The sequence below is a fragment of the Leopardus geoffroyi genome, chromosome B3, assembly GCF_018350155.1.
Source record: "Leopardus geoffroyi isolate Oge1 chromosome B3, O.geoffroyi_Oge1_pat1.0, whole genome shotgun sequence".
Lineage (NCBI taxonomy): Eukaryota > Metazoa > Chordata > Mammalia > Carnivora > Felidae > Leopardus > Leopardus geoffroyi.
The window spans coordinates 40,039,950-40,065,977 of NC_059337.1; the positions used below are offsets into that span (position 1 = coordinate 40,039,950).

The 26,028-nt window shown below is 46.8% G+C and overlaps 1 protein-coding gene and 1 long non-coding RNA gene across 9 annotated transcripts in view; one reads left to right on the forward strand and one right to left on the reverse strand.

Moving 5' to 3' along the window:
- The first annotated feature begins 648 nt into the window (after nucleotides 1-648).
- PARP16 (poly(ADP-ribose) polymerase family member 16) lies at nucleotides 649-22,406 on the forward strand. Of its 7 annotated transcripts, none has more exons than XM_045449426.1 (6): nucleotides 649-822; nucleotides 11,130-11,267; nucleotides 14,389-14,595; nucleotides 17,610-17,781; nucleotides 19,397-19,538; nucleotides 22,385-22,406. In XM_045449426.1, the coding sequence occupies exons 1-6, from the start codon at nucleotides 649-651 to the stop codon at nucleotides 22,386-22,388; spliced, it is 837 nt and encodes a 278-aa protein (XP_045305382.1). In that variant the 3' UTR covers nucleotides 22,389-22,406. The 7 variants fall into 7 exon arrangements, with proteins under 7 accessions (XP_045305382.1, XP_045305378.1, XP_045305379.1 ...); XM_045449422.1 differs by lacking the exon at nucleotides 22,385-22,406 and adding an exon at nucleotides 20,882-22,291; XM_045449423.1 differs by lacking the exon at nucleotides 22,385-22,406 and adding an exon at nucleotides 20,885-22,291.
- Nucleotides 21,642-26,028, reverse strand: part of LOC123582876 — a 65,998-nt gene continuing 61,611 nt past the window's right edge. For both annotated transcript variants that reach the window (XR_006704632.1, XR_006704631.1), the window contains exon 4: nucleotides 21,642-22,171. This is a non-coding gene — a long non-coding RNA (uncharacterized LOC123582876). The remainder of the gene's footprint in view (nucleotides 22,172-26,028) is intronic.

A 26,028-nucleotide genomic window follows, 5' to 3' on the forward strand; every position in this document is an offset into this window, starting at 1 on the left:
GCTAGGGGTTGTAGGCCGGGGCGCGCAGCCCGGCGTCCGCCCCGGAGTCCAACCCGCAGGCAGGGCACCACGAGCGGACGTTCACGGCAGGCGGAACGCAGGCGGCGCTCGGGGCAGCCGGGCGAGCGCCGGAGCTTCGGAGGCGCCGTACTGGAGGCGGAACAGGAAGGCACGGGCAGCACCGCAGCTTCGCCCGGAGCGGAGGGGGGGGGGGGTCTTCCTCGGCTTCCCCCTGGGGGTGTCCCCCCTCCCCCCGCCCCAGGCTCCTGCAGAGGACACGTGTCAGCACGTTCCCGCCGTTGTCGTCTCATCCCATGTCATAGCCCCTCCCCCAGGCCTGGGACACCCCCCTCCGGGCCCCATTATCCCCAGGCCCAGCCCCCTAGGCTGACCTGCGGGCCCAGCCGGTCCCTCCACTCGACTGGCGGGTCTCCTCGGGCAGCGAGCATCCCGGCCCGGCCCCCCGCCGAAGACACTCGTCAGCACGTTCTTACCCCGGTCATCTCTTCCCTCGGCCTAGCTCCACCCCGGGCCTGGGAACCCTGGTCTCCTCTGGCCCATTGTCCCTGGGCCCAGCTCCGCGCTGACCGCAGGCTCGGCCCTAGCCCGTGACCTGCGCGTCTCCCCCGGCAACGCGCCGCCATCCGGATGCAGCCAGCAGGCTGGGCGGCCGTCAGGGAGGCGGTGGGCCGCGACATGCTGGCCGCTGACCTCCGTTGCAGCCTCTTCGCCTCAGCGCTGCAGAGCTACAAGCGCGACTCGGTGCTGCGGCCCTTCCCTACGTCCTATGCCCGCCACGACTGCAAGGACTTTGAGGCCCTGGTGAGTGTGCTTCCCTCCACCCCTTCCCGTGCTGTCCTCTGCATCCCAGGCCACGTGGCCTGGGGACCCGTATTAGTAAACATACCAGCCCCCAGACTTAACGTTCCTAGCCAGGCCTTAGGGAAGGTTTCCATGAACTCAGAATACTCACCCATACCCTAATATCGACACACTTGGTGTCTGCCTTGTTCATGACAAGTGACTCCCAGGAGTGAAGTGAAGAATTCAGTAATTGCATAGGCCTCCACAAAATTTCCTAGCATGGCCAACAGTAGGGTGTTGATCTGAATCAGATGGTTATGCTAAATCAGAACTTATCCATCCCTTTGCCAATAATCAGATACCAAAAATCACTAAAGATACCCAGACTTCAAATGAGGTTATATATGGGCAGTACTTTTATAAACTGTAACATACAGTACACATGTAAGCTGTTATTCTCCTATGAATCATAAGGCACTTAATTTCTTACAGAGTTCACTTAAAGGTCAGCATTCCAGATATCAGTTGTCTTTGTAATTCAAATATTTGGAATTGCCTAGAAAAATATAATTTACCAAAATTGATTCTATAAGAAAGAGAAAATCAAAATAACCTATAATCATTAAAGACATTGAATTAGTAAAGATTTTCCCTTAAAGAAAACTCCAGGCCTAGCTGGTTTCCTTGGTGCATTCTACCAAGCAATGAGGGACTAAGTGTTTCCAGTTTAACTTTGTGTAAAATTCTTCCAGAGTATTGAAAAAGAAGCTAGTGTAACCTTGATTTAAATCTGACAAATACAAGAAAAGAAAATTATAGGCCAATGTCACTCAGGAGTATAAATGTAGAAATCCTCTATAAAGTATTATGATCCTGAATCTAGCAGTGTATAAAAAGAATTCTTCATTAACAGAGTGGATTTCTCCCAGAAATCAAAATTAGTTAAACATTAAAAAGAAATCAATGGGGGTGCCTCAGTGGCTCAGTTGGTTAAGCATCCAGCTTCTGCTCAGGTCATGATCTCACGGTTTGTCAGCTTGAGCCCTGCATCAGGCTCTCTGCTGTCAGTAGAGCCAACTTCAGATCCTCTGTCCCCCTTGCCCCCTGCCCCTCTCCCACTCTCACACTCAAAAATAAACAAACTTTTAAAAAGTCAATGAATGTTATGAACTATGTTAAAGATTAAGGGAGATGTTTAGAATCAACAGATGTTTAGAATTTTCTCTGATGAGGTGGTCAGGGTTGGGTTCCCTCTTTGCTATCACTCCCAGGAGGTCTAGGGACAAAGACCCAGCCTCTTGTCCATTGCAACCCAGGCTGGGGATGTGTTAAGGACACCACAGTGCACAGGTATTTCAGAGTACAGGGAGCAGGAGTTTGGAGAAAGATAAGCCAACTGACTTCCCACATGGTTTATTCTGAAAAATCAGATATTCAATTTTGTGACTTTCTGATACCAGAGCCTTGGGGATGAAACTTCCTTCGCTTTTGTCAGTAGATGATATGCCTTCTGTGGGCCAGGTGCTAAGGATGCAGAATTAAAGACTCAAGTAGAGGTTAACAAGGTGTTCAGCTGTACTGTGGGGTAAGCTCTATATATATAATATGGGAGTCCAGAGCCAGAATCCCAGTCCTTGATAGTGGACTGGAGTCAGGCAGCATTAAGTAGAGGCAGTGGCTGATGGCATGATGAGTCCCTAGGGACATGGAGGATTTGAAGGAGCAGAGAAGAGGAAAGGGGTATTCTAGAAGGAGTATCAGGATGGGCAGAAAGCCAGGTGCTCATCGAGAAGGACAGGTCTGTACCTTAGTGTGGTTCTCGTGGGGGAACACAAAGAGATGAGGTAGACTGGAGTAAAGAGGACTGAGCATGTCTTACAAAGATGTGTTGATTTTATTCTCGGACAGGGAAGGGTATTGGTGAGATCCAGGATGCGTTTCTGAAAGACCCCTGGGGTGGCAGGGTGAGAGGAGGATCTGTTCAGGATGGGTAGACAGAGGAGGAGAGATTGGGGTCAGAGGAACCAAACTCACTAGAGATGGTGCCCCACAATGCACCTTGTTAATTTTTACCAAGAAACATCCAAGTGGACTAGAATGTTCAGTGTGCTCTTTTCCTGTCTTCTTGGCAAAAAGAATAAGGTTTGTTTGATGAATATGGGATGAATGCAAAGGGAGCTTTGTAATTGTTTGGATTTCTTCACACACTTCTATAAAAATTTGTTTATTTAAAGAGTATTCGTTTATTTATGTTTTGTTTAAGTTTTTTCATGTTTATTTATTTTTGAGAGAGTGAAAGAGAGAGACAGAGTGCAAGCAGGGGAGGGGCAGAGAAAGAGGGAGACACAGAATCCGAAGCACGCTCCAGGCTCTGAGCTGTCAGCACAGAGCCCCAATGCGCAGCTTGAACTCGTGGATGTGAGATCATGACCTGAGCCGAAGTTGGACTCTTAACCAACTGAGCTACCCAGGTGCCCCTACTTATGTGATTTCTACACCCACTGTGGGATTCAAACTCATGGCCCTGAGATCAAGAGTTGTACTCTTTGAGCGAGCCAGGGGCCCATAAAATTTAATTTTGCAAATAGTGGTTGGATATATTTTTGTTACAAAAAATACAAATGATACCAATAAAGGAAAAGTGCCCCTGATAGAGCCCACCCAATTTCACATCCCTCCCTATAGGTATCTGTGCTCTCAGTTTAAGGCACTTCCTTCCTTCTTCTCATACCTGTAAGTCCCTTGGGAGAGCATTGGCAATTCAGGTAGCCCCAAATAGCCACTCCTTTATAGTGACAGACTGTCCAGCCATGGGGCACACTGTGCCACTTCTAGACAGTGCACCCTTTGTCTTGAGGGCCACTGGAGAAACATGGACAGATTCTTACCACCTTGTTCTGTCGCCATATTCCTTATATGGGCACCATTGTTAGGGAAACTAGCCCAGGCTGAACAGCTTCTTGGCTGTCTGTAGGCATGGTTTTAATGAGCAGTTTCTCAGGAGAAAGCCACTCACCAGGCAGGGCCTGGCATGTCGATGGCTGGGGGCACGCACACATTCTTAAATAAGTATACTTTAGGTTTCGTTTTGCCACGTGTTACATGAATTACAGGAAAGATGCAGAGAACTTGGCATCTGGACCTGTATCTGACCCAAAGATTAGCTTTTTAAAATTATTAAGTAAACTCTAACCACCCCCCACCCCCCCCCCCCCCCGCCAACACGGGGCTGGAATTCACGATCCCGAGACCAAGAGCCACAGGCTCTACCGACCTACTGAGCCAGCCAGGCACCCCTCAAAGGTTAGTTTTTAAAGAAAATAGAATCAGGTCCAGAGTTGTCCTTCTGGATTATATTGTGGTTAGCTGAAGAAGGAAGGTAGGGAGCTGTTAAAAAGTCTCTTATTGTTAGCTGAAGCACTTGGGAACATTTTCATTTCATTTCATTTTCATTGTATCATTTTCAGCCACTTTTAATTCATTTTCTCAGCACTACGAGGTGTCATTACACACCTATCACACATGTGTTGCAGTTTCCAAAATTTAGGACTCTGGCTGAATTACTTTATTGGCTGTCGCTTTCCTGGGAACATCCCTTTCTGAACCAAGCTTTGGCTTTAGGAATGGCTCTGGCCTTATTTCATCACAGCACCCAAATTGTCTCTTACTTCTCATGCCTTATTTGGAGGACATTTCTATTCTTTTTTTTTTTTTTTTATAATGTTTATTTATTTTTGAGAGAGAGAGAGCACAAGCAGGGGAGGGGCAGAGAGAGAGAGAGAGAGAGAGACAGATACACACACACACACACAAGAATCCAAAGCAGGCTCCAGGCCCTGAGCTGTCAGTACAGAGCCTGACACAGGGCTTGAACCCACAAACCTGGGCTCGAACCCACAGTCTGTGAGATCATGCCCTTCAGCCACCCAGGTGCTCCAGGACATTTCTATTCTGAGTCAGCTCTTTGATTTTGCACTGGGAGTTCTTTGTATTCCCAGGGCCTGGCCTGAGAGGTGCTTATCAGATATTTGAGGAATCAAATTAGGTATGTGCTGATTGCCTCCGGCTGAGGGTTTCTGACTTTGTTCCTTGGGAAAAGGGTTGGCTAAGCTCTTATCCGGTCAGAGCATTTCTAAGATTCTTGGGATGTCCTGTAGCCATGACCATTGGCTCCCAAACTTCAGGTTGAGCTATCCTGGGCACAGTTCATGTTCCTGAGTCACTTGACACAGAATCTTGTCATTGGTGTCACAACTGGTTTTTGTTTTGTTTTTCCCCCGGTAAATATCATGCCCTGGTTCACCATTAGCCTGAAGACCCTTTCTGAGGGTAGGAGGTCAGGGGGAATGGCTCCTTTGTATCAATTCCAGACCCTTGCCACCCAATGTGTGCTTGAGGACCAGCAGCATCAGCATCACTTGGAAGCTAGTTAGAAGTGCAGAATGTTGGGCCCCACCCCAGACCTACCCAATCAATACCTACATTTTAACAAGATTCTTGGTTCATTACCTTTTAGCACCTCCACCCACATCTAGTAATTATGACCTCTGGCATCTTCCTAGACAAGGATCTTTTTTTTTTTTTCCAGATGTTTTTCTTTCCTGCTGTCAGCCCTTCTGCTTAATAACTAAACCTGAGTATCCCCACCTTTTCCTAGTCATAAGAATCACCTACGGCAGCTTCTGTAAACACAGATTCTTAGGCCTCCTCATCAGGAGATTATGATCTGGTTGCAGAGTGCCCACTGGGCTGCCCTGTCACTTCCTCACTCAAAGCAAAGACATGAGTTGTGTCTTTCCAGGGTCATTGGCCCTCCCTTTCCTCCACTCGTCTCCTCCTGGTTCCCTGCCCTTGTCCTCTCTGTTACCCAAACCACCTGTTTCCTGAGACACTTCCTTTCTCAAACCCCTGCCACCACCCAGCACGGAGCACTGTTCAAGCCCTGCCCAGGCTCCTCAGTCCCTGCTCCAACTAAATACTTTATTTCTCACAGCAGAGGCTGCAAAAGTGTGGTCTGTGAGATGACAGGCTTTATTTGTTCTTCTGACCTTTTAGAAATTGGGAAATAAAAAAAAAAAAAAAAAAAAAAGAACAAGCAGGAGTTTGGTGATTTCTTTTTAAAAGAAAAACATCTGAGGCTCCATAGCTTGGATAGAAGTCACCCTTCGGCAGAACCCAGCTGCAGCTGGGTGTTGGTGGCTGGGCCCCTTGTTAAGCCAGGGGGTTCCAGTTCAACACTGTCCTCACCTCTCTTTCCTAGACTCCCCCCATGCTCATTTGCATCATCCCTCTGGCTCTGGGTGCTTTTAAGTCTGGGACTACCTTTTGCCTGTCTACCATGCTTTGTACCACTGGGAGTGCCCTCTGCTCTGTCTCTCGGAATCCTCCCCACCACTCCCATCCCAGCCCCTCCGTAAACCCTCCCCTTTGCCTTCTCCCCTAAACCCCCAGAAATGCCTTCCTTCCTCCTGAACTCTCATTCTCCTCAGTCAAGTTTTTGGTAAGTGCCTTCTGCTGTCAAGCACTGTGGTTTGTCACTCTTGTCTGCATGGAGGGTTTTCCACCTCCTGACCCTGCTCCGTTCTACAAGTTACATACACCTTTCTCCGTCCCTTTGACAGGGCTTAGGCTCAGCCAGTAGCTCTCTTGGTTGTATTAGCTTCCCAAGCAGCCTCTTAAAGTTCTGCTGGAATTGCTCCTTTGGGCTAAAGTAGTCCATTATAAATTTCTCCATTGAAGGGCGCCTGGCTGGCCCAGTCAGTGGAGCATGTGACTCTTGATCTCAGTGTTGTGGGTTTGAGCCCCATGCTGGGTATAGAGATTACTTAAAATCTTTAAAATACATACGTACATACATTTATTTCTCCATTGATTTGGTAGGAGAGACTCCCAGAGAACAGGCTCTGGAGTCACCCTGCCTGGCTTCATGTCTCTGCCTTGCCGTTGAATGAATAGCTGTGCAACGCTGAGCATGGTGCTTACGTTCTCCAAACCTGTTTCCTCCCTCCTTTAAAACAGGCTGTCGTGATATAAAGAATTGGGGCACCTGGGTGGCTCAGTTGAGTGTCCAACCTCGGCTCGGGTCATGATCTCACAGTTGGCGAGTTCAAGCCCTGCATCGGGCTCTCTGCTGTGAGCATCGAGCCTGCTTCGGATCCTCTGTCTCCCTCTCTTTCTCTGCCTCCCCTGCTCACTTTCTCTGTCTCTCTCAAAATAAATAGATAAACTTAAAAAAAAAAAAAAAGCAGGCTGTTGTGAGGATAAAATGAGATGATGCATGCACAGCATCTAGCCCAGTGCCTGGTTCATGATAAGACCTTAATACATAGCAGCTGTTACTCCCTTGTTCTGAACTTCATGCCAGCTTCTAGGCCAGTTGCAGGGGGTCCAGCAGGATACATAAGATGTGGCTGGTCCTCAGGAAGTGTTTGTCCCAACCAGATTTGAGGTGGCCCCAGAGAATCAAGTACCAGCATGGGATTCTGCATGGAGCAGTGGGGAGCACAGAAGTCATGGGTGGTCAGGGACAGGGGAGGTGACTTTGAGCTGGCCTTGAAGATGTGAAATGTCACACTAGGCAGCTGCAGAAGCATAGAGGAAAGACATAGGGCAGTTGATGAACAGCATGGGGGCAGCAGGTGGGAAGTTTGTGGTGAGAGGTGTTAGGCAGAGAGGCTAGCCAGACCAGATGCAGAAGGGTCTTGTTAAGGGAAGTGTTGTTAGATTTATCAAACTAAGGATAAGCTACCTAGTTACATTTGAATTTCAGATAAGTAACAGATAATTTTGAAAGTGCAATTATGCCTTCGGTATTGTACAGGTTATACTTATACTAAAAAAATTGATTTTGTTGTTTATCTGAAATTCACATTTAACTGAGCAGACTGTATTTTATCGGGCAACTCTACTTATATGGCTCATTCCTCAAAGGCCCTGCTAAAATGCAGACAGGTTTTGGTCATAAGAGGAAGACTCCTGTTAACTTGTTGGAGCAGGTTTATTTTTCAGAGTAACTTGAAAAGTGAAATGGGACATACGGGAGGTCAGTTGAGGGCTTAAAGAGTGGACAAAGTGGGCAGGACACACAGGGGCCCTATCTGGGCAGGTAGCAGTGAGAGGGCGTGGGTTCTGGAAGAGATGTTGCTCCAGGGGGAGGCCAAGGTCCAGCTCAGAGCCAGGAGGGATGTCTCCCACTTTCCCAGATTGAACCCATAAAAGGGGCCTGGGTTGGCTGACTGTTCTTTTGCTGCTCCCTGTGTTCTGGACTATTGGCAAGGGCTGTGGCTCACAGGTGGGATTTGAGAACAGGAGTGATGGGGACAGTAATCGTGGGAAGGAGGGCTGAGCTCTGGCTCTGGGATAACAAGTGTGGATCAGGAGTAGAAAAGAAGGTCAGAGGAGGCCACAGGCTGCTGAGGGGTGTCCTCTGGATTGTGCAGGTAGCAGGCTGTGGGGATGGCCCCCGGAGGGTACTATCAGTGGCTCTCTATTGCCTATAGAACAAAGCCCCGAATCCGCAAGGTGGGTTAAGGCCTTCATAGACTGATGTTACCTTCTCACTCCTGTTCCTTCTGGAGACCCCTCCCCCATACTCTAGGCTCCAGCCACATGGAACTCTCTGCAGCTAACGAGGACAACAGTTGTGGCACTCCTACTAACACGAGAGCACTTAATACCCTCCTACTGCTCTAACGCCGTGTTTGTTTAACCTGATTAACCTTCACAGGGATCTCGTGAAGAGGCTACTAATACTATCCAAATTGTACGTTTGAGAAAACTGAGACACACACAGGATTCAAGGTCTGACAGTTCACAGAAGAGGTCAAATGACTCACCCAGGTCACACACCAATAGGGGTTTAAGAGCCCAGGTTTAGACCCAGGCTGCCTGGGACAAGAGCCTGCACACTTCACCAAGTCACCATCCATCTCCCTGACTACACACCATGCTTTCCTGCTTCTGCTCCTTTGCATTTGAAGCCCAGGTCACAGGGCACCTCCTCTGTGAAGCTTTCCTGACAACCCCTTATTCCCCCAGCCCTCACTTAGCAAAAGTCCTGCCTGGTCCCCTTAGTAGTTAGTATACATCTTTGTTATGACAATGAATAGATTTCAGTCATAATTCTTTACCTTTCTGACTCCCCCACTGTGGAGCAGCAATACTCATGGAGCATTTACACACCCACACATCCACGGTTTTTAACTGGATCCTCACTGATGCTCCACAAGGCATATAGAAATTGTGTTAGAAGTCTGAGGCTAGTGATTGATTCTTTGGAAACAGAGACAGGAATAAAGCAATCCTGAAATGTTTGATTTTCTACAACAGAGTTAAGAAACAAAATCCTCAAGGTCAGCAACAGCCAGCTTTCTAGACAAATGGAGAAGAAAAGAAATGGACATGTTTAGATCTACTACTTTATTTCATCTTCTTGGCAACCTGACATGGAAGCAGTGGGGATTCTGTGTTAGAGGAGATTGAGGTACAGCCTCAGGTCCTGAGGTCCAGTGCTTTGCCTACAGACCAGGAATTCAAACCCAGATCTGTCTGCTCTTTCCTCTACACCCAGGAAAGAGAATTAGAAAAACACAAGATAGGGGCACCTGGGTGGCTCAGTCGGTTGAGCGTCCAACTTTGGCTCATGTCATGATCTCACAGTTCTGAGTTTAAGCCCCATGTCAGGCTCTGTGCTGACAGCTCAGAGCCTGGAGCCTGCTTCCGATTCTATGTCTCCCTCTCTCTCTCTGCCCCTCCCCCACTTATGCTCTGTCTCTCTCTCTCTCTTTCTCTGTCAAAAATAAATAAAAGAAAAAAAAAAAAAAAAAAGAACAAGGAAAACACAAGATAGTCCTCGGCCTCCAGGAGTCTTAGCCATACAGGGGAGGGATTATTGGGACTGAGGGGTTTCGAGTTTAGAGGAGAGAGGGGTGCCCGGGTTAGTAGAGGTGGAGGAAGGAGCATCCCAGGGGACTGAATTAGCAAAGCTTGGAGGTGGTACAACCCAAGCTATGTTCACTCAACATTAGTCTGTAGTGTTTTAAATGCCATGCTGGAGAGATTTGGCTCCTAGTGAGCTGTAATTTCTGAGCAAAAGCTATAGAACATTGTAGCTTTCTGTAAATCCAGGTCCCCTGTCCCTTATAAGAAATCCTGGCATCAGATGTGTTTCTCAATTCAGATTCTGCCCAGTTTTACAAAGGTAATAATGTGTTGCACCCACACAACTAAACTTCCTGACTCTGTTCACATGGGGCACCAGCCTAAACAGGACGGTTTTTGGACACAATGACACTTGCTGCAGGGCAGCGTCGGCATTCTCTTCTTGCTTAAGTCCCCATAGCAGCCCACACAGAGGTCCAGGAGCTTGTCTTTGCCTCCTGAGAGTGACAGCTGAGGTGTAAGGAGGGGGGTGGGGGAGTGCCTACCTAAATGAAGCTCCATATTCCACAGGGGCTGAGCTGTCTTGTAAGAACACCATAGACACAGCTGCCAGAGTCCTCACAAAAAGTCACCACACTCAGGGAAACCCAAAGCCGTGGATTGCCCACTCATAGTTTCTTCCAGTCCAGGTCCAGTTTACCATCCTGGGTCATTTTTACCATAAGGAGTGTTGCCTGGTTATGTATGTAGTTGACGTACTACTTCCATCTGGTCTCCGGGAGACAGGTTGACGGGAGGTTAACTGATGCTGAAGGGAAAAGGCCTTGATAGCCCTTTATCCACACTTGTATATACCATGTATTTGGTGACTCCTCCAGCAAGGTGGTATTCGATAATCAGACATTAATATTCCTGCAGCAAAATGTATCACATCAATAGTAATAGGAAGTGGGATAAGTACAGATTAAGGGCACCTGGGTGGCTCAGTAGGTTAAGCGTTCGACTTCGGCTTAGGTCGTGATCTCGCGGTTCGTTGGTTCGAGTCCTGCGTCGGGCTCTGTGCTGACAGCTCAGAGCCTGGAGCCTGCTTTGGATTCTGTGTCCTCTCTCTGCCCCTCCATGCTCACGCTCTGTCTATTAAAATGAACTCTGTCTATTAAAACAAAGATTTTAAAAAAATCTTTAAAAAAAAGATTTAAAAAATAAAGACTAGTGAACCTCACATCATCTCAAGTCAGGTTTTATAGCAAATGAGTTACAAAACAATGTTTCAGGGTTCAGAGCTTTTAGAGTTTGGTATTTGGAAAAGGAATCCACACCTGTACCTTTCTTCTTAAATTCCTTGAAACATGAAAGGAGTGCAATTCTATGCTTTACCACCAGAGGGCCCCCTAGTTATCATTTGGTTCCAGATCCTTGCTAATGGAGATTTTTCCTCTCTTCAGCTTGCAGATGCCAGCAAGCTACCCAACCTGAAAGAACTTCTCCAGTCCTCCGGAGACAAAGACAAACGTGCCAGGGATCTGGTGAGCTGGATTTTATCCTCAAAGGTCCTGACAATCCACAGTGCAGGGAAGTCAGAGGTGAGACTTTGGTCTGTAGGACAGCACATTCCTAGAGCTAAAGGGCTCTGGGACCTCCTTGTGCACCAGAATGGCCTGGGAAGCTTGTTGAAAATTCAGATTCCTGGACCTTGCCCTGAGAGATGCTGATTCTGTGTCTGGAGTGGTCTCAGGAACTTGCACACTGGCAGTGCAAACCTGTGTTCCCCCTTACTGTGAACCTGGTGCAGGTTACTGGGTGCATTTCATTAACTCAGTTTCCTCATCTATAAAATGGGAACAATAATAGTATACTTCCACAGGGAACTAGCTGTGAGAATTGCATGACTTTTCACATTTAGAAGAATGCCTTAAGGCATTCTGCTAAGGGCTCAGTAAATGTTGGGTATCACAAGCACCCCAGGTAAATCCAGTAAGGGTGCACCCTTGACCACACCTTAAGAAACATTGGCCTCATCCAGTTGTTAGGAAACAGAGAGGCAGAACCGGAAGTAATGGAAAACTTTAGGCTCTGGGATCAAATCCCACTTCCATCCATTATTGAGTCTCCTTTTCCCTATTTATAAATTGTGAATATTAATAGCTAACTCAGAGGGGAGCTATGATAGAATGTATGCCACCCCCAGTACAGTTTCTGGCATAGATCAGACATTCTGTAATTCGGTTTCCCTTGCCTGGCCAGGATCTCCCAGGGACAGGCTGGGATGGCAGGGACCTGAGTGTAGGAAGGCAGATCCCTGATCTGGTGCTCTTTTCTCTGAGCAGCAGCAGGGGTTTATCTGTACTGGTCTTTACTTAATTTTATTTTAAGAGCATTTAATTTTACAAGCTCCTGCTCAAGACAGAAATCCTCCTTAAGTGGCATAGAATTTGGTACCTTGGATTCTGGTGTCTAGGGACGTCCATCTGTGTTGGTAAATGGTAAATAACACACAGAGCCCCACAGTGGGAGTCAGGAGATCCCTATTCAAGTCCAGGCTGGGTTGCTAACTGCTAGATGATCCCTGGGTTTCACTTTTGTCATCTGCTAAATTTAGATTTATTCATTCTTCATGTGGGTATTAAGCACCTGCTAGATGTTGGCTGCTGTAGGTAAAGTAGATAAGGCAGTGTGACTCCTTGACTTTTCATTATGGACCAGTTAAGTTCCATTAAAATATGGAGTGTTGGCGCCATATGGAGTGAGGGTTTTCAGCCTTTTATCATGTCCAAGTAAGGACGTGAGACTGCCATGTATCATCACTTTATAAAAGGATGTTTTAATATAAAAAAGGAGGATGTTCTCAAAAAAAGGACAATTCTTCCAAAGAAAGGATGGCAACCTTACAGCAGTATAAATGTATCTGTTACATTGTCCTTATTTTTCTCATTTAAACACAAACCAGAGAAAACTTTGCCACAGATTGGCTTTGGTCTATGACTTACTGTTTAGAAATCACTGAAAAGATGTCATCTCTGCGTTGAAAAGGATTATTGCCTTTTAGGAAGAGCTCACTCTTCTGTATCAATAGGTTTTGTGGCATGACAAATCATTGCAAAAACCTTGATTAAAACAACCTTGATTGTTTCTCATGATTCTGTGAGTGAGTTGGATTGTTCTTCTGGGTGGGGCAGGATGATCTAGTGTCTCAGTCTTCAGTTGGTATGTCTCACATGTCTCCATCTTCCGCTGGGGTGGCTGCTGTGGTTGGGGCCCTCCTCTGCAAGACTGTCACCCTCCTGAAGGCTAGCAGGGCTCATTCACATGGCAGTGAAGTGTTCCCAGCAGCAGATGGTTAAGGGCGAGCCCCTTCAAAGTCTGTTTGCGGCCAACAGGCACATGAAAAGATGTTCAGCGTCGCTCCTTATCAGGGAAATACAAATCAAAACCACACTCAGGTATCACCTCACGCCAGTCAGAGTGGCCAAAATGAACAAATCAGGAGACTGTAGATGCTGGAGAGGATGTGGAGAAACGGGAACCCTCTTGCACTGTTGGTGGGAATGCAAATTGGTGCAGCCGCTCTGGAAAGCAGTGTGGAGGTTCCTCAGAAAATTAAAAATAGACCTACCCTATGACCCAGCAATAGCACTGCTAGGAATTTATCCAAGGGATACAGGAGTACTGATGCATAGGGGCACTTGTACCCCAATGTTCATAGCAGCACTCTCAACAATAGCCAAATTATGGAAAGAGCCTAAATGTCCATCAACTGATGAATGGATAAAGAAATTGTGGTTTATATACACAATGGAATACTACGTGGCAATGAGAAAAAATGAAATATGGCCTTTTGTAGCAACGTGGATGGAACTGGAGAGTGTGATGCTAAGTGAAATAAGCCATACAGAGAAAGACAGATACCATATGGTTTCACTCTTATGTGGATCCTGAGAAACTTAACAGGAACCCATGGGGGAGGGGGAGGAAAAAAGAAAAAAAAAAAAAAGAGGTTAGAGTGGGAGAGAGCCAAAGCATAAGAGACTGTTAAAAACTGAGAACAAACTGAGGGTTGATGGGGGGTGGGAGGGAGGAGAGGGTGGGTGATGAGTATTGAGGAGGGCACCTTTTGGGATGAGCACTGGGTGTTGTATGGAAACCAATTTGACAATAAATTTCATATAATAAAAAAAAAAAAACGAAAAAAAAACCAAAGTCTGTTTGCTATATATTTGCCAGGGTCCCATTGGTCAAAGCAAGTCACATGGCCAAGCCCAGATTCAAGGTGGCACAGAGGTGCCACATCTTGATGGAGTCCGGGAATTCTACCTGCAGCCTCACATTACAGAGGGGTGATAGACAAGGATGAGTGGAAAGGTTGTGGCCATTTTTGCAACTGATCACACCTTTCTACCTCCTGAGACTATTGTAAAGACAGAGTGCAAGAAAGGGATGTGACAGTGTTATGAAAACTAGGGGTGGTGTTTAGTTCAAAGGAGCAGTTTGTGCTTCTTGGCCTAGTGTGGGGAAAAACATTATGATAGGAAAGTAATCTTGAACTAGAAGCTCTAAGCTTATTTATAAATTGTTATCTTTATTCTCATGAAACTAGTTCTCATGAGCAGACCCCATAGGAATTAAGCCCAAAGCTTTAGGAGGCAATTTTGGCAGCACAACTTAACAGCTTCCCCAATAAAATTGCGACTTCTACATGTTTTCAAGTTCGAAAAGATCCAAAAGCTGACCGGTGCCCCTCACACGCCTGTCCCCGTGCCGGACTTCCTGTTTGAAATTGAGTACTCCAACCCAGCGAACGCCAAATTTTATGAGACCAAAGGAGAACGAGACCTAATCTACGCCTTCCACGGGAGCCGCCTCGAAAACTTCCATTCCATCATCCACAATGGGCTGCATTGCCACCTGAACAAGGTGGGGCCTAAGCCTGATGACATGAGGGTCAGAACCCTGGGGAGTTGCCTGGGGGAGGCTGGGGGGGATAGGTTCACTGAGGCCTTGCCACTCAGGTGTGGTCTGCAGACCAGCACCTGGGAGCCTGTGAAAATGCAGAATCTTGAGCCCACCCTAGACCTTCTGAATTAGAACCTGCATTTTAACAAGATCTCTGTGTGATTCCTGTACTGATTACAGTTTAAGAACTATGGATTTAAGGATGGTTCCCAACCTTGGCTGCCCATTTAGAATCACTTAGGAAGCTTTTAAAAATCCCAATGCTTGGCTGTATCCCAGAAGAATTCAATCAGAATCTCTGGTGTGGGGCCCAGATAACAGTATGCTTTAAAAGCCAGGGGATCCCATGGGGCACCTGTGGCTCAGTCAGTGAAGCATCCAGCTCTTGATTTCAGCTCAGGTCATGATCTCACAGCTCATGAGATCAAGCCCTTCATCAGGTTCTGTGCTGACAGCATGGACCCTGCTTGGGATTCTCTTTCCCTCTATGCCCCTCCCTTTCTCGTGCTCTGTCTCTCTCTCAAAATAAATAAATAAACATGAAAAAAATAAAAGCCAGGTAATCCCAGTATGTAGCCAACCCTCCCTGTTCAGCATGGTCCCTTGCCCAGCTGTGCCACATCACCCAAGAGCTTGTCGGACATATGACATCTCAGGCACACCCCAGACCACCTGATCAGAGATGACTTTAACAAGCTCACCAGGTGATTTGTCTGAAGTTTGAGAAGCACTTGCCTAGGGGACAGTCCAACAGAATCAGTCCTTAGAAATATTGAGGGATGCTCCAAGGAGAGGTCCTTTCCTCCCTTTTTTTGGAGTTAAAACAGTGTCACTCACCCTTCTCTGCTGGCATTTATTTTGGCTCTTAGTGAGGTATAGGAAGACAAGTACATATAGGAGCCAGAAAGACCACCTTAGCCACTCTGTGTCCTGGGAAATTGCTTAACCTCTCTGAGCCTCAGTGTCCTCATCTGTAAAATAGGACGTTATCACCCACAGTCTCGTGTGCTGAGAGGATTCAAATAGTTCAGATATGCAAAGGGCTCTTCCCGTTCTTAGACTCTAAGAAAGCAATGACTGCTTTTATAGGTGGATGGAGAGGGAATCTAGGCTAGTGGCAGGGCTGCAGCCTTTCCCTAGTCATGCCAACATCTGCCTCATCTGAGGGGTTGGCTCCATGGCCATGGGCTCGGTTGTGGCTGATGCAGCCCTGAGGCTAGAGAGACTTCCAACACTGCTGTAGCTGATTAGTGTGCAGTTGGGTTTTTTGTACGATGACGGGCCTGTTTATACTGGCTCTCGGCCTATTATTATGGCCAGGCTACTGGAATCTGGGGGGTCTCTGCTTGACAGCATAACTGGCCTTGGAGAAGTTGTCTGAAGATTACACCAGACCTTCTTTTCAGTGTCCAGGGAGTTTGCTGCTTAGAGACATCTTGTCGGAATCCTTTGGTAAAGCGGATGCTCTTTTGGCTGCTTCTGTCTGGGTTTTCAGTGAGGGGCTTGCTTGAGGGAGCCTACTTGCCAGTTGAAGCTGTGAGATTTTTTCATGGTACAGATACCCCAGCTTTCCCACTCTGGTGCACCTCTGCTTACAGCAGTCTCGCTCAAGGCTCTTGAGTCTATGGAGTCTAGTCTGTGTATATATGGCAGCTATAGCTTAGAATGGGTGTAGAGTCAGATCAGACAACACCCAGGGTCCTTGGAGAAGGTCTGTGTCAGCTTTTGAGACATGGGGACACTGTGTAACTTGGCAAGGGGCTTCCCAAAGGTAAAGCAAAGGCTTGTTTCATTTCCCCTAAGCTTCACCTAACCAGCTTAGAATTGTAGAAGCCCGGTGCCACTGAATAGGACATTTCTCAGTTTCCAAGCATAGGCTGTTCAGAGAGCAGTTTGAGTTCACTTAACAGATCCTAATACTGCAGCCAAAAGATAGCAATTGCATTTCAACTTGAATTTCAAATTCTATCCATTGGTAACAGCTACCTGAAATGTTGTGTTGAGAAGGATTCTGAGTCAGTATGAATGAGTGCCATGATTGATATTTTTATGCTGGCCATCATGGTTGATTATAGACCCTTGGCCATGGTCTACCCTGGGCAAAAGATGTGTTTGCTCTGCCAGCTGTAGTCTCAACTTGTAGGTATGTCTCCTGATATCCTTCTCTCTCATCAGACATGCTCCTTCATGGAGGACATCAAGTTAGAACCTACCACTAGGGACCTGCCTCCTAGATTTTGGACATCTCCTTGGTTGACACCAACACAGAGTAAAACTTACCATGTCCCTAATATAGGCCTGCCCTATTTGGTTACAGTTTCTTGTCTGAGAACTTCATTTCTTTTTCAAGTAGCGACTTAGATTACTTCCATCCTCAGGTGTGATCCCCTCGCTGTGCATAAGTGTGTGACTTTACTTCTGCAAGGCCATTGGTGTAACCATGCTAAATGCATTCACGTAACAGGAATTGCTAATACATTATAATATAAACGCCCACCCCTCCGATGTGTCAGGTGTCCTGCTCGATGCTTTATGTACATTATCTCATTGAATCATCCTCAACCTCATAGAGGAGATACTAACATCACCATTTTACAGATGTAGAAACTGAGACCGAGAGAGTTTATGTAACTTGCCAGCTTGTTGGAGGTATAGTCAGGATTCAAACTCAGGTCTGTTTGGACTCTTATACCTATGTTTTTCTCACTCAACCTTGACCATAGGAACTGCTAGTTTTCTAGGCTAGGTGGGCACATCCACAATTAGTTAAACTGTCATCAGATAGGAATGGGTTTACTAATAACCCTGTGATGATGTCATAGAATAATTTGATATTATATGCCTTTTACTGGGGATAAAGAGGCTTGAGAATTTTGTATTTACAACTCTGTTGAAGAAAGACCTGTGTCAGCTTGCTGTGCCAATTTTACATTCACCCAGCCTTGTTTCTTTTCTGTTGACCTCTGCCATTCCAGACATCCTTGTTTGGGGAAGGGACCTACCTCACCAGTGACTTGAGCCTGGCCCTCATTTATAGCCCCCATGGCCTTGGATGGCAGCGCAGCCTCCTTGGCCCCATCCTCAGCTGTGTGGCTGTGTGTGAAGTCATTGATCATCCAGATGTCAAGTGCCAAATGAAGAAGAAGGGTGAGTGAGGACTTGGCCTGGACCTAGGCTGCAGGCCTCTGAGTGTGTAGGCTCTTGCCATTGACCCATCTGTTGGGTGGAGCACCCATTGCATGCAGAGGGATGGGCTGGGTCCAAAGCAATGTGGGACAGGGGCTTGCCTTCAAGGAGTGAACAGTCTCCTTGGGGATTGAGCACTTACTACAAGGTGGTGGGCACAGAGTGCCATGTGAGGAGGCTGATGAGGTCCACAAGGGCAGCTCACAGGAAGGTGCAATCAAACATAGTAGGTCCAAGTACTCAGGGGAAACTTTGGGGAGAGGTAAGATTTTTTTTAATGTTTATTTATTTTTGAGAGAGAGGGGGGAAGGGCAGAGAGAGAGGGAGACACAGAATCTGAAGCAGGCTCTAGGCTCTGAGCTGTCAGCATAGAGCCTGACACAGGGCTTGAACCCACGAACGGCAAGATCATGACCTGAGCTAAAGTCAGACGCTTAACCAACTGAGCCATCCAGGTACCCCGGGAGGAAGTGAGATTTGACAGATAAAAGGGAGCGTGTGAGGCCAGAGTGTGGGCTCCTTGAAGGCAGAAAGTGAGTTTTAGTCACTCTTGGGCACCTGATACCTGCAGAGAGCCTGAAACCTACTTGACATTCAGTAGGTATTCACTAAATTGAAGCTAAAGACGTGGATCCAGACCCTGTCCTCCAGGCTACTCTGGTATGTGCCTGAGCCCCCAGAGGATGTGAGAGGCAACTGAGGCCACAGAGAGTAAATCCTGGACTCTCTGGGGGAGTGGATGACTAGCTAGAGCTCAGTCTACTCCTCCGATATGTCTCTTAGAGTCTGTGCCTTGTGCGCCCTGCTGTTTTGTCGCAAAGGCAGAAGAGTAGCAGAACTGTTATTCTAGTCTCCAGAACTGGCCTGTTGGTTCCACTGAGAAAAGGAGAATTGAGGAAACTGTCTGTTCCTGAACTCTAATGTAAAACAACTGGAATCCTGAGGAATGGCCCGTGTCTGACACTACCCTTCCACACCAGGCACCATGAATATTTGCATTTATAATTCTTAGGAAGTTAGCAAACTGTGACATCAACATCAAAACAAAACCTTGCAGAGTCTACTGTTGCACACAGCTTTGGCTTTGTTTGTTTGTTTTTATAAAGCCTCATCATATTATTAAAAGTAAAGTTTTAGGGTTTTTTTTGTTTTGTTTTTTAAACAAATCTTGGTACAAAGGGTGGAACATAAGAGTTCTAAGAAGCTCAAAAATCTGGAATGATTAATTTAAAATGCCTAAGAGACTTGTTTTGGGTCAAGCCCTGTACCTAGGCCCAGATAATTTTTTGTTATGGCCATCAGTCCTCTTCTTCCCTCTGCTTTTCCAACGCAGGTTTTTTCCCCCTTGTCTCCCTTTTATCTTCCTGTTCCTTTTTCCCCTCATCCAGCTTATCAGACTCTCCTGTATTTTAGTGCTGCTTCACATACAGCACATACACAGCTGAGGCCATTCCTCACCCTGCTGGGGCTTCCCCACCCTCATGACCAGGAGGCTTGACTTATTTCTATTTGTAATTTGCTTTTTTTATTATTGTATTTCCCCCCGGTGAAGTTGTACTTTATTCTCCTTATTCAGATTCTAAGGAGATAGATCGCAGGAGAGCAAGAATCAAACATAGTGAAGGCGGAGACATCCCTCCAAAGTACTTTGTGGTCACCAATAACCAGCTCCTGCGAGTGAAGTACCTGCTGGTGTACTCCCAGAAGCAGCCCAAGAGGTAAGGAGGACGGGCCCTGCTAGAGGTCCAGGAGAACATCTAAATGCTGAGAGTATTGTGTCCCTAGTTATCAGGATCCCTTGCCCCCAGCCTTAGACCTCAGCTATGTGTAAAATATATAAAACGCTGTGCTGCACACGGTGAGGGGTGAGGAAGACAGGTGGAATAAGATACGGTCCTGGCCCTGAGAGGACTATGTTCTAGTGAAGAAGACAGAGAGATTTGTAAATACAAATAACATGAGGGACCGAACGAAGCCAAATTGGCTGCTCCAGACCATGAGGCCCCTTAGCCACCCAGACTCTTGATTGTAGTCGGAAATGCACTGATTTAGGTTAAGCCAAGAGGCAGGGTGGTGCCTGGGTGCTGACTGGGAATATGTGCCACTCTGCTTGGTCACTTCCTGCGGTGACTGCTCCTTTCTGGACCTGAGATGCTTCATCTTTATGTCCAAGATGAGGGTGTTGGACTCAACAGCAGACAAGACCTGTCAGCTCCTCAGAACCGTGGTGGATTCCACATCCCATCTCAGCAGTGTGATGGTGGGTGGCAGGGTTCCCCGGGATCGAGGGTCACTTTGAGATCCTGTCACATTGTTGGGGTCTGTGGCAGAGCTTCTGATGGGGACGAGCAGCAGATGAGCAGCTAAGGGGGTCACTTGTAATCCTCCCCACTCCTGGCTGTATACACCAGTGTTTCCATGCTTCAAGATTTCATAAGCCAGTAAAATCCTCACCCCATCCCCGACATTGGGGAGATTTGCATAGGGTTCCTGAGTCTGAGGAACATTATCCTCTGGTTTAAAATCATCTGGCTTTTTCTACTTGAAAATTCCATTCCTTTCCCACTTCTCCCTGGAGTGTCTCTTCAGTACACATTTGGACAGTTTAGATCATCTCCCAGTGGGCCAGAGAGGATTTCCCCAGCTTGGACTGATATCTGTACATGTCTAAAAGTGAAAAGATTTCTGCTAAATTACCTGCCACCTGCTGCCATCTGGGCAGACACCCTGAGCACAGTCATTCTTCTAGATACCAAAGTCTTGCCTAAGAAAAGATGGGTCACAAAAGGCACCAGAGGAGCTATGAAAGAGAAGATCAGGATGAGCTCATTGCATAGCTGTCTTTGTACATTTAGAAGATGTTCTGGTGAAAGATGTGTCGGTGCCAGGGCAAATAGCCCCAGATTTTTTTGAGCGAAGGAGCATGCATGAAGCTTCGTTTCATGGCTCACCCAGAGGATGAGATTCATCATTTCATCATCTTTGAGCCAGAAGTTGTTGCATACACTTAAAAAAAAATGTTTTTCTCTTCTTGCCAACATCACTTTTTCCCCCCCTTAAGCAGGGCTTCAAGCCAGCTGTCCTGGTTTTCCAGCCATTGGTTTACGGTCATGATATCCCTGTATCTGCTGCTGCTGCTCATTGTGAGTGCCATCAACTCCTCAGCTTTCCAACACTTCTGGAATCGTGCAAAGAGATAATCTCTCTGGTGTGGGGGCTACCTCGACCATGTGCCTTATGACAACCTGTTCTGTACCTCCCATGCGCCGCATCCAACCAGGTGGAGCCTGGGGGCCAGTTGGGGACCACAGGACAATTTTCATATGCCATAAATGTACTGATTGCCTTTGACGATGCTCTGAGCCACTCTCCGCTCAGTGGGCACCATGAGTCTCTCGCTCTGGGGCTTCAGGGGAGTCCTCCTGTCTGCTCCTTCCTAAACAGTCCTAGGGAGTTGGTTTTTCTGCCAGGGCCAAAGGAAAAAGTCCTGCTGCATTTAAAAACAAAGTGTCCAAGCTGTCAGTGGGGTGTTTACAGTCACTCCTGGCAGACGTTGGCCCTTTCTCTAATGCCTTCTGGAAGGCAGAATATGTGTAGTGGGGACTATAAATCACTAGGCGGTTGCCTTGTTTTGACCTGAGACACCCAAGAGGAACAGTCATGTTTCTCATAAAAATTGGTGGGATCGTTTTGAATTCCATCAGCCTTTGTATGTGAGTGCAAAACCTTTTCACAGTTTTCTCAGATCAACAAACAGCCTTCTGCTACAGCTGTAACCCCCCTGCCCCAACCGTGGACGAGCAAGGAAGGAGCCAGAGACCTGATAAAAAAGACAAATTTAACAGCAACTCAAGTCTTTTTCTAAAAATTACCAACTGCTGATTGTAGTTGAAATGGAAACACGTTTGTTTTCTGTTTTGTTTTGCTTTTTTAAGTAGCTATTTGACAAATTCATCTTTGGGAGCTGAGTAAAAGGAGAAGATTTCGAGAGCACTCTTTGGTCAGTGCCCATAGTCTCTTTCCTGGCCATGTGTTAGAGAAAGGGATTTGAGTTGCAGGCCTGACACCTGTTCTTGTTCTCACGAAGCTGCCTTGATTGTGGCCTCCCAGCCACAAGTGCCATGCTGCAGGACCTCAGGACACGGGCCTGCCTCAGTCTGCCGCCAGTGTGCATGGACTGAGCCTCCCTTGGAGGGCTCACAGGTTGTCGGGACCCAACCTGGGCTTTAAAAGTGGGGAGGAAGCCTCTGGCTGCTCAGGGAACTGCAGATCTCCTTGCTGTGTTCTCTGTCCTTCCTTCCTGCCCTGTTTCAGCCATCATGGAGCCCCATCTGATTTGAGGGGTAGATCTCTGTAAAGAAGGTAGAAAGTCATTTTTCTATAATCTGTGAAGTTGTGAACAAGCCACTATCATGGTTTTTACATTGAATATTGGAAGATTTCAGAGATAATAAAGGTATTTTGCTAATTACCAAGTGGCCTTTGTGACTGCTTTCAGTCTCAGCGGGAGTCTGCCATGTATGCCTTGTTGCTAAAAATCTTATCCTCTCTTCCTTTGTTCAAGGTAGCAGTTTTCTGGACACCATATATCACCTGGATATCTAGTAGGTATTAGATTGCTAGTCATTGATTTAACAAATACGAGCACCTACCGTGTGCCAGGCACTAGAAATAGGAGCAGGATCAAGGTAAAAATGTCCCTGCCCTCCTGGAGCTGCCAGTCTGGCAAGGTCAGGAGCTGGACAAGCATTCTCAGGAGTGGGGTTGGATTACATGTTGTTATAAAGGAGTTTTGGAAAATACTTGGCAAGAAGTCTTAACATAGTCTGGGGTCAGAAAATACAGAAGTGACACATGTACACCTGCAAAGCACCTACGTGTGCAAATTTCTTTTTTTCTTTTTTTTTTTTCTATCTTTGTTTTTTTTTTTAGTAGGCTTCACACCCAGTGTGGAGCCCAACTCAAGACTTGAACTCACAACCCTGAGATCAAGACCTGAGCTGAGATCCAGAGTCGGACACTTAACTGACTGAGCCACCCAGGTGCCCTTGATCTATTTAATCCTGACAACAGATAAGAAACGGAAGTGCCAGAGAATTTTGTAGCTTGCTCAAAGTTATGTGGCTGGGAACCGGCACAGAAGAACTGGGAGCTGCACATGGCAGGTTTCAGTGTTAATCTCACAACCACCATCCTCTGCAGCACCCCTGGGCTCTAGAAAAGGTGATATTCAACTGAAGCCTGAAAGAACCACCAGTATGAGGCCAACAAGTGGAGGGAGAGTGTTTCAGGCAGTGGGAAAAGCACATGTCAGCACCTAGAGTTCTTGCTGGAGGAGTTAAAAGCAGGAAGGTCATAAAGGAAGAGGCTGTGGTGAGAAATAGGGCAGAAGAGGTGGGCACGGGCCAGATCATGCAAGACCCTCAAAGCTGTGGGCCAGGGAGCGCCATTAGGTTTTAAGCATGGAAATGATATGATCAGATTTGGTTTCCAGGAAGCTCATTCTGGCTGGTGGTTGCAGAATAGATTTAGCATTATTTTGAGGATTAAAAGAACTGACACAGTCGGGCTCAGCACAGAGCAAATAGCTGACATGTTTCAGCTGCTATTATTAGTTTTTAGTGGCCCAGCAGAGGGAATGAGCATGCACAGGACACTTAGCAGCAATGTCCAGGGAAATAGGAGGAAACCAAGACAGCAAAGTGTCATGGAAGCCAAAAAGGCAATCTTGATGAGCAGTGTCAAATGGTGCCGAGCAGTTGGGATTATACCTGGGAGGTATCCATTGGATTTACTGAGTTGGAGATCATTAGCGAACTTGCTGGGAGCAGTTTCAAGTAGCATTCAGCAACAGGGGATGCGGACAAAGTCCAACTGCACAGATGTGAAATGTGCAGTTCCCAGAAATTCTCGGGCAATATTTATTTAAAACCTAGTCCCCCCTCTTTTTCCCTGAGGTTTCTGCCCCCACCCCACCCCCAAAGAGTCAATGCAATACCTGATGTGAGCATGGGGCAAACAATGAGCATGGTAGGAACTTGAAGATGGATGAAGAATGGTCCTATCCTCCAGGTGCTCCTAGGCTAATGGAGAGCCATTGGACAGGTACATTTTGATGTGACAGAAGGAAATCCCTGAGTGAGCAGAGAGTAGGTCAGGACTACATTATGACTTTCATGGGCACTTTTGCCTTCCTGGACTCCTTAATAAATATTTAAAATTATATTTTATGATTGTGTTGGTATAAAGATGAATATATTACTATTAAATACTAAAATGTTTGCTTCCACTTACAAGCTTGTTTTTTCCTCCTGATTTTTAAAATTTTAGTTTTAATTTTTAAATGTTTATTTTTGAGAGAGAGTGAGAGAGCACGAGCAGGAGAGGGGAAGAAAGAGGGAGGGACAGAGGATCCGAAGTGGGCTCTGTGCTGAGAGCAGAGAGGCTGATGCAGGGCTCGAACTCAGAAACCGTGAAATCATGACCTGAGCCAAAGTTGGATGCTTAACTGACTGAACCACCAAGGCACCCCTTTTTTTAATTAAAAAAAATTTTTTTTAGAGAGAGAGTGCAAGTGGGGGAGAGGGGCAGAGGGAGAGAGAGACAGAATCTCAAGCAGACTCCACACTCAGCATGGAGCCCAACACAGGGCTTGATCCCATGACACTGGGTTCATGACCCGAGCCCAAATCAAGAGTTAGATGCTCAACCAACTGAGCCACCCAGGCATGCTTCCTTCTGCTTTTAAAGGAAATTAAAACATTTTTGTAATGTGGATTCTATGCTCTGTGCCTATGATGCCTTATGGATGGGTCCACCCTGGACTAGGGTAATGGGGGATAGCGTGAGATCTCTGGGTAGCTAGGAATGGAGAGGCGGGAAGGAGACAAACTCTAAAGACTCACAGTTCTATTTAGCACCAACCTGACATCTGAAACAGACCCCAGAGGCCAGCCATCTCCAGGAAAGGGCAAATTTGAGTGCTGGAGTTTGGGGGCCCAAGGGGATCATGCTGCAGACATTTTTTCGTGGAGAAAGAAGAAGCAGTCTCCTTGCTGACACACCGCCTCTGGGCCAAGAGCTTCACCAGGCCACTAATGGCAGAGGAGACCAGATGGTTCAGTTGGAGCCACCTCACATCAGAGCTGCAGCTGCCTTGGTCTTGTGAAAGCAAACCCATCAACCCTCTATCACTAATGCTACTGTCAGTGAGGACAATTTGGGCAGGGGTGACAAGAAGACCTTCCACAAGTTAGGTCACTGCTTCTGGAAAGTGCCAAGAATCCAATGAGCTGTCAGTTTTCCCCACAAAGGGAAGGGGTTTTACTCTGTGGGCTTTTGGATAAATGTACCTGTGTATGTGAGAGAAACATGGAATAGGAATGTGATTCACTATTATTTCTGATTAATTCATTTCATTAAATACTGATTGCTTACAAAATCAGAGCTGGTAGGGAGTTTGTGACTTAAAGAGCCCAATTCAGATCTTTTTCTTTAGAACATGGCCCCATGCATCCGAGCCCAATCCTGCTGCTAAGCCCTGGAGGTTTGTGTTGGCCTGGAATCAGCTGCACTCACCCTCCCCATTGCCATGGTGATTCTTGGGATGGTGGGGGGAGCTGGGTTCAGCTCCTCTCTCTCTCTCTCTCTCTCTGTCACACACACACACACACACACACCCTCCTTAAGCCCCCTCCACAGCCTCCACCCATCTCTCCTCGCTCCCCTCCTTTCCACCCGGCCCCACCTCGTGAGTTTTCCATCTCTTGGCCTTTGTTTGTTTTTGCTTTTGTCAGTCTCCCTCCTCTGGATGGGTTTCTGTTTGTTTCCAAACTGTCTGGGGCTGTGTACCAGGGAGACAGTGTCCTGGGCTGCCTCTAGCCCTGATCTGGTTAGAATAAGCCCCTCTTCTTTGCATGAACTCCAACCTGACATTTGGAACATCCAAAACAAATCATGACATTCTGAAGCGAGATAGAAACCACCATCTCCACCCACTTCTGTTGGCACTCCTGTCCACCTGGAAAAGGTTTTAGAAAATTTCCAGTGTTCTCCACATCGTGCAGCCCTGGGAAGGGGAAGCAGCACTTTTTGAAAACCTATTGAATATCAGCCACTGGGCTAGGCTTTTTGCTTGTGTTAAAAATCTGGTGTGCAGGTGATGTTTCCAGCATTGAGATTCAACTGCAGGCTGTCAGAGGGAGCAGG